This window comes from Trichechus manatus, unplaced genomic scaffold (genome assembly GCF_000243295.1).
Source record: "Trichechus manatus latirostris isolate Lorelei unplaced genomic scaffold, TriManLat1.0 scaffold00031, whole genome shotgun sequence".
In the NCBI taxonomy this organism is placed as follows: domain Eukaryota; kingdom Metazoa; phylum Chordata; class Mammalia; order Sirenia; family Trichechidae; genus Trichechus; species Trichechus manatus.
This window is the reverse complement of record NW_004443967.1, coordinates 9,272,665-9,280,888: the sequence shown is the minus strand read 5'-3', so window position 1 is coordinate 9,280,888 and position 8,224 is coordinate 9,272,665. Positions and strand designations below refer to the sequence as shown.

At 43.2% G+C, this 8,224-nt stretch overlaps 1 protein-coding gene across 2 annotated transcripts in view; it reads left to right on the top strand.

Annotated features, from left to right (window-relative positions):
* The first annotated feature begins 4,100 nt into the window (after positions 1 to 4,100).
* The window catches only part of CACUL1 (CDK2 associated cullin domain 1), a 63,512-nt gene continuing 59,388 nt past the window's right edge, over positions 4,101 to 8,224 (top strand). Inside the window, exon 1 of one of the 2 annotated variants that reach the window (XM_023729998.1) lies at positions 4,101 to 4,757. In XM_023729998.1, the coding sequence (XP_023585766.1) occupies positions 4,406 to 4,757 (352 nt within the window). In that variant the 5' untranslated portion in view covers positions 4,101 to 4,405. The remainder of the gene's footprint in view (positions 4,758 to 8,224) is intronic. The other variant, XM_004374887.2, reaches the window with a different exon arrangement.

Genomic DNA, 8,224 nt, shown 5'->3' with positions numbered 1-8,224 from the left:
AGCAACAGTAAACCTTGTTTACTCTGAGGAAAAGAGTATTTCATAGTTTAGGCTGTGTTTTCAGAGATGACTAAATAGAAAAAAACTGTTGACATGAAATAAGATTTCAATTAGATTTAAGTGGGTCATGCATTTATTCATTCAAAAATATGGAACAACCGCAATGAAATATTCTGTGGGAAAGCTGACATTAAGGTATTTAAAGCCATAGAAAGACTAAATTCTTAGTGACAGTCTCTGCCTACCCTTTCCACCCCCAAGTTTGAACTATTTTAGACAATTAGCCATATATGTATCTTGTAATTAAACAAACATGAGTCATATGTTTCTTAATTCTAATCAGCACATTCACAATTTTGCACAAATGTATTGATAAGATTATTTATGGTAGGGAGGAAGAGGTGAGGTCTTGATGAGGCTAGGTGATGGGTGGGCTCCAGGGGATGAGATGGTTGTTGTTAGCTGTCACCATCTCATGGCGATCCCATGCACAACAGAATGAAATGCTGCCTGGTCCTGCGCCATCTCTGTGATTGACTGTGGATCCAACTGTTGTGATCCATAGGGTTTTCACTGGCTGATTTTCAAAAGTAGATAGCCAGGCCTTTTTTCCTAGTCTGTCAATCTGGAAGCTCTGCTGAAACCTGTTCAGCATCATCGCAACATGCAAACCTCCACTGACAAGAGTCGTGGCTGCACTTGAGGTGCATTGGCTGGGAATCGATCCCTGATCTCCCGAACGGAAGGCAAAAATCCTGCCACTAAACTTGGGCCTATAGTGGGCTTATAGTATAGCACCCATTTAAGACTCCCAACGTGATCCCAGTTTGTGTTCCTTATTCATCCTTTCCCTTGAAATCACGTTTCAAAGCCTCCACTAGTACGAGTAAGCCATTCAGCATGTGTCCAAACCCAAGATTCTGTTGAATGTTGAACTTTGTTATATTAATGATCTGCTTTAATGCTTAGTTGCAAGCAAAATTGGAAGAGGCTACACAGGCCTGGCTCACTATTATTTACTCCCCATTGCTAACTGCCACATTGTCTCATGATCTTGTTTCTCCAGTCTCTATAGAAAATTTAAGATTAACTGATGTCCCTCTTTGGAGGGTAGAAAACAAGTGATAATGATCTAAGGATGAAAACCAAACAAAACACCCATCTTGTGACGAGAAAAACCAGGATGTCGCCAGATAATCCCCAAGGATGTCACAGATAACCTGCAAGAATACCAGTAGAAGATTAACTCATCTGAGACATGACCGCCTCAAGGGGAAACTAACACAAACTTCTAAGACCTGTAATCCTGTCCCTATAAAAGCCTTCAGCCGATCTCCAGTGGGGGAGACGGGATTTTTGGAGGAATCTATTCCCCTCTGTCTCCTATGTATCGATGTATAATAAACCTCTTGCTGCTCACCTCACCCGTCTCAGAATTGGCTATTGCGGCAGGCGGCTCCAACCTGCGTTATTGCGGTAACAAAATCTGTTTTGTAATCAAAACTGCCCTCAACCAGGATGTATACTTCCACAGCTAGGAAAGGAACTGTGCTTTTGCTCTCGGTGATTTTTGTGTGTGTATGTGAAACTGAATGTGACAGTCACAGTCGGGTTTTTTAATTCCAGAAATATGGGAGTTTAACTAGTTATCTTTCAGTTATTGATTTCTAACTTAACTATATAGTGGTCAGAGAATATGGTCTCTATGATACCCATCCTTAGACATGTAGAGATTTGCTTTATGACCCAGTACGTTCCATACATCCCAGTAAACGTTCTTGAAAGGAATGTGTATTCTGCAGATGTTGAGGGGAGTGTTCTATATGTGTCCATTAGATCAAGTGTGGTAATTGTGTTTCTTAAATCTTCTAGTCCCTAAAAGATTTTTTGGTCTTGATCTATGTGCTGGTTTCCTGTAGCTGCTGTAATGAATTACCACAAACTAGATGGCTTAATACAACAGAGGTTTATTCTTTCTGGAGGCCGGAAGTCTGAAATCAAGGTGCTGGCAGGGCCTCATTCCCGTTGGAGGCTCTAGGGGAGAATCTTTTCTTTCCCTCTTCCAGGCTGTCGGCCTTCCTTGATTTGTGGCTACATCACTCTAATCCCTGTGTGGCCATATTGCCTCCTCTTCCGCATCTCTCCTCCTTTTCTGTGTCAAATCTCCCTCTGCCTTTCTTTTACAAGGATACTTGTCATTGGATTTATGGCCCACCTGGATAAGCCAGGATGATGTCATCTCAAGAACTTTGATTTAATTACACCTGCAAAGCATTTTTTTCTAAATAACTTCATAGGCTCCAGGGATTAGGATGCAGACACATCTTTTTGGGGGCCACCATCAACCCACTGCCATCTAGTAGAGACAGCTATGTTAAAATCACCTGCTCTAACGGTAGATTTCTCTTTCTTCTTGTAGATCTGTCAATTTTTGCTTCATATATTTTGTGATATTATTAGAGACATACATTTACAATTCATGTATCTTCCTTGTCAATGAAATTTTTATCATTATGTAGAGACCCCTCTTTAGTCTCTCTCTCGCTCTCTTTCACATACACACATGCAGTCTGTTGATGGCAAACTCTTGCTGTTTGCCTGAAAAAGACTAATTTGTCTTCCTTCCATCCTTCTTTTGCTGGGTATAAACTTCTAAGTTTATATTTTTTACCTTCAGCGCTTCACTCAATTCTCTTTTATTTAAAAATATATTTTTGGTATCCCTAAAATGTCTCAGTGCCAGAGAACTGGTATAGTTACAGGTACAGAGAATTTAAAAAAGTGTGCTGATTCAAAAAATATATACAACTAATATGGAGCAGCAAAAAATTCTAAGCAATTGATAAAACCGTTCCATTAAACATAGTGCCAAATACATTGGAAAAATATACGTAAAGAAGCTGAAACGAACGCAGACACCTAAGTACATCCAAACCCCAACCCACTGCCATCTAGTCGATTCTGACTCATTGTGACTCTATAGGACAGGGGAGAACTGCCCCATAGGGTTTCCAATCTTTATGCAAGCTGACTGTCACATCTTTCTTCCACAGAGCAGGCCTACGTTTTGGTTAGCAGCCCAGCGCTTTAACCACTGTGCCACCAGGGCTCCTCCTAAGTACATCAGAGGCAACAATTTCTCAATGGCCGAAGTGATTCTTCACACACTAATTACGTGTCTTGTGGAAATAGACATTCATTACTTTCTAGTTTAAATGGTTCTTCCAGGTAACTTACCAATAGCTAGAATGAGCTCCACACTAAACAATTACAACATATTTTCTTACATATATACTACTACTTGAAGCCCTGGTGCCCGGTGGTTAAGAGCTTGGCTGCTAACCAAAGAGGTCAGCAGTTCAAATCCCACCAGCCACTCCTTGGAAAGCCTATAGGGCAGTTCTACTCTGTCCTACAGGGTCGCTATGACTCAGAATTGACTCGACGGCAACGGGTTTGGTATTGCTACGCTCAGAGAATGCAAATTTACCCTGAGGAAAGAAAGAAATAATAGAGGCACATATTATTTCTTCTTTGGCCCTCAAGACGGTCACATAATCTCCCATTTGTAGTCAGTTTGTGAAAAAGAGTTGGGTCTCTGGCCTAAGCGTATGGAGAGAGAGTTAAGGAACTTAAAAAAAAAAATTCCGCTACTATCTCAAATGCATTTATTTTTTCGCCACCCTGCTAAATTTCGGTTTTTATCCTCGGCTATGAGGGTTGGACCACCAGGGCCGAGGACGGCGTCCATGAGTAGTTGGAACAAGGGCAGCCCAGGACGGTCCCCCCCCGTTTATAATCTGCAACCCGAGGCCTCTTGTGGCTCCCTATCTCCGTCCTCACGCAAAGGCCGAGGCTGCAAAGCCCTCAGCAGCGCCAAAGCCGGTAAACGGGGAGGACGTGAGGAAAACACCTGCGAAAACCTAGTCAGTGACAGAACGAAAACCGAGCTCTGAGCTCATCTTCAGCAGCTGCAAGGCTCCTTGTCGTCCTGGTAACCGGATCTAGAACGCGCGTGCGCAAGCCAAACTCCTTATCACGTGAGGCCGGCCGGGGGAGGGGCCGACAATCCCTGTTGAGACCGGTCTTCCTGCCCCTCAGGGCCCTTCGAGGCGGGGCGAATGCAACTGCCTGTTGGAAGCTGCTGTAAAATGTCGTGAGGGGCGCTGCCGTTTTACGGCTGCCTCTTCCCGACGCGAGCCCGGGAGCGCCCACCGCCGTCAGCTCTGTCTCTAAGAGAGTCGGCCCGGCGCAGAGTGAGAGAGCAGGCGCGCCGCTGCCCTCTCCGCCGCGCCGGTTCCGGCCCCCGGCGATGTGATCGCGCGGAGGCGGCAGTCCCCCCTGGCCCCGGGCTGAGACGGGCAGCAGGTGTCTGCGAGGCGGGCGGGTGCCGGGGGCCGGCAGGATGGAGGAGAGCATGGAAGAGGAGGAGGGGGGCAGCTACGAGGCGATGATGGACGACCAGAACCACAACAACTGGGAGGCCGCCGTGGACGGGTTCCGGCAGCCCCCGCCGCCCCCACCGCCCCCGTCGTCGATCCCAGCCCGAGAGCCTCCGGGAGGGCAGTTGCTGGCGGTGTCCGTGGACAGGAAAGGCCCCAAGGAGGGATTGTCGATGGGGCCGCCGCCACCGCCGGAGGCCAATGGGGTGATCATGATGTTGAAGAGCTGTGACGCGGCCGCCGCTGTGACCAAGGCGGCCCCTACCCCCACCCCCGGCTCCACCATCAACATCAACACCTCCACCTCCAAGTTCTGTGAGTCCAGCCTTTCCCCAGCAGTCTTGGCTTTCCTCCTCCCCACCCAGACGCCTAATCCACCAGTCCCGGAGCAGCCCCGCTGCCTTTGTTTCAGGCCTGGGTCTCTCCCTCCACTCCCCTCCCCTCCCCGTCCCCTCCGTCGTTTGGTGTCAGCCAGGGCGGCCGTGACTTCTTGTATTACCTGGCCTAGGAAGCAGCCTGGTGCGCACACAGCCCCAAGTTCTCCTACCAACTCGATCCTTATCACAGCTGGCTATCTCTCAACATTGGGAAGCTCTTTTCTCCTCTGTCCACCTTGTAAGTTTCACCCTCAGAGGTTGGGGGGGAATAAGGCTGCCTGAGTTTCGTTAGGGAGAGGCCTTCAACTTCATTCTGTTCCTGCAGCCAGAGAGAGAAAAGAAATCTGGCAATCTGTGTTCTTGTGCTTTTTGCCAGTCTGCGTTAAACAAGTCAGCGGTTAGGAAGTTGACCTATATCGACACCTCGTTCTTTCCCCTTGCCAGTGTCCATCTTCTGCATCCCAGTAGGGACATGTAGGAGTTGCTTCTTGAGTGCCACCAATGCAGGAAGCTGCGACATCCGTCTTGAAGCTAATAATGCATAAAATCACTTTTCAATGCCTCCACTCAGACGAGTAAGCCATTCAGCTTGTGTCCAAACCCAAGATTCTGTTAAATGTTGAACTTTGTTAATGATCGGCCCTAATGCTCCATGAGGCAGAATCTGTTTTGTAATCCGAGACTTCCCCAACCAGGATGTATACTTCCTATAGCTACCAAAAGAAATGTGCTTTTGCTTTCAGTGATTTTTTTTTTTTTTTGGTGAAACTGAATGTGACAGTCACAGCCGGGTTTTTTCTCTATTATTAACTACAAGTTTGTTTTGAATGACATCTGGTAAAGCAACTGGAGATTTCATTTCTAGTTACTAATTTTATCAAGCTGCACCAGTAATTGCCCAGTTAGCTGTACAGAGAAAATAGGTTTATTGAGATATATAGTCACAGCCTTACACAATGATTTTTTTTGGTGGAAACAGCACATAACCTCAATATTTATTTATCTTCAAGGTACTGCTCTAGTGAAAGACATTCATAGACCGTGTAGGTATGGTTGGTTAAATGTGTATGTGATTTTTTCCCTGTTATGCATACATGAGAATAACGTTTTTATTGTCTGGTTTGTGTGTTGAAGTCTATGTTCTGAAATCAGACCTTGTACAAAGTGGTAGGGTGACTTACCTAAATGCTGAAGGAATTTGCTTTAGTGCTTAAAGTTCACTTGAAGAGGTAAAAAAAAAAGTCAGTGTAACAAGAACAAAAACATTTGCCAAGTCAAAAGACTGTTCTTTGAAAAGATGAATACGCTAGTCAGAACTCTGATAAAAGTGATAAGAAACAGATGCAAATAAAGAATGAAAAATGGGAGATAACTGCATACATGAGATTTTTTTTTAGAAAAGGATAGTATGAACTGCTATAGGTAATAATTTGAAAGCGAAGATGAAATGTATAAATTCTTAGGGAAGTATAAACTGAAAATTGGTACAAGAAGAACTACATAGTTTGAAGTGACTAATATTTAATAATCTGGAATAGTAAAGACCTCCTCTCTCAAAAAGTTTGGACCCAGATAGTCTTAAAAGAGAGTTTCATCAGACTTAAGTAACACATAATTCCTTTTTACCAGTTGTTCTGGAAAATAGAAGAAAAAAAAAGAAAACACTAAGCACGTTTTTATGAGGTTAGTGAAATATTGATTCTAAAATTAGATAGGGACAATGTAAGAAGAGAAAATTATAGGTCTGTTTCACTTCTTAGCATAGATATGTAAGTCCTACAGAAAATATTAGCTCATCAGCTCCAGCAACATAGTAAAAGAATTATGATCCATAGAGTTTGTCCTAGGAATGTAAGCATGGTTCAGCATCTATTAATCTGTTGATGTAATTTATCTCATTAATAGATTAAAGGAGAAGTATCATTATTTTAATCAGTGTCTTCAAATCATTTGATAACTTCCCACACCTGTTTATGATAAAGGAGCCCTGATGACACAGTCCTTAAAGTGCTCGGCTGCTACCCAAAAGGTTGACAGTTTGAACCCACCAGCTGCTCCTCAGGAGAAAGATATGCTAGTCTGCCTCTGTAAAAGATTACAGCCTTGGAAACCCTATGGGGCAGTTCTGGTCTGTCCTATAGAGTTGCTATGAGTCAGAATTGACTCAGTGGTAATGGGTTTGATGGTGCAGTGGTTAAGCACTCGGCTGCTAACGGAAAGATCGGTGGTTCAAACTGATGAGCCACTCTGTAGGAGAAAGATATGGCAGTCTGCTTCCCTAAAGATTTCAGCCTTGGAAACCCCATGGGACAATTCTACTCTGTCCTGTAGGGTCGCTATGAGTCGGAATCAACTTGATGGCAGTGGGTTTCGTTTTTGGTTTTTAAGAAGGGTCCTGGCCAGCACTATAAAGGGGAAAAGTAAGAGGTATAAGGATTGAAGGGAAAAGATAAAACTCGTTATTTTCAGATAATATGATCACCTACCTAGAAAAACTATTAGAATCACGAGAGAAACTGTTAGAAGTAAGTTGAGCAAGGTTGCTGGATTTAAGATCAGCCTAGAAAACTTAATAGTATTTACCGCACTAGCGATACCCAACTAGTAAAGATAATCAAAAGTAAATATTGTATACAGTAATAGCAACAAAACTATAAAGTATCTAGAAATTAACCCAAGAATACAGAAGAGCTTTAAGGTGAAAACTTTAATAAGGAATGAGAAGAGGGTATAAATAAATGGAAAAACTTTCTATGCTCTTGGATAGGATTACTAATTATGATAAGGATGTTATTTTTCTCCATTTTAATCTATAAATTCAATATAAATGCAATCAAAATTCTGATTGATTTGTTTGATAACCTAAGTCTAAAATTTATATGGCAGAGTAAAGTTTGTGAACAGCTAAGTCAATCTTGAAAATTATTTTGGGGAGGCTTGCCATATTAGAAGTTAAGATAATATTTTAAGGCTAGTAATAAACATTGTGGTGTAAGTGCACAAATTGAAAAAGTAGACCAATGGAGCAAATTAGAGAGTAGAGACTGACCTGTGTATATTTGTAAACTTAAGATAAAGGTGGTGCCATAAATCTCTGGAGAAAGGAGTCATGTGGTGTTAGGGAAAGTGGCTCACTGTATGGAGAAAAATAAACTTAGCACCATAAACGGGTTGGACTCGATGGATTAAAGACCTAAGTGTGAAAAGAAAAACTATAAAGTTAGTAGAAGACAATATAGAAGAAGCTCTTTCCCTAGGGAAAGGCAAAGACTTCTTAAAGCTTCAGAAGCTTCTTGTTGTTGTGTGCCATCAAATCGATTCCGACTCAGCGACCGTATAGGACAGAGTAGAACTGTCCCATGGGGTTTCCAAGGCTGTAAATCTTTACAGAACAGATCGTCAAGT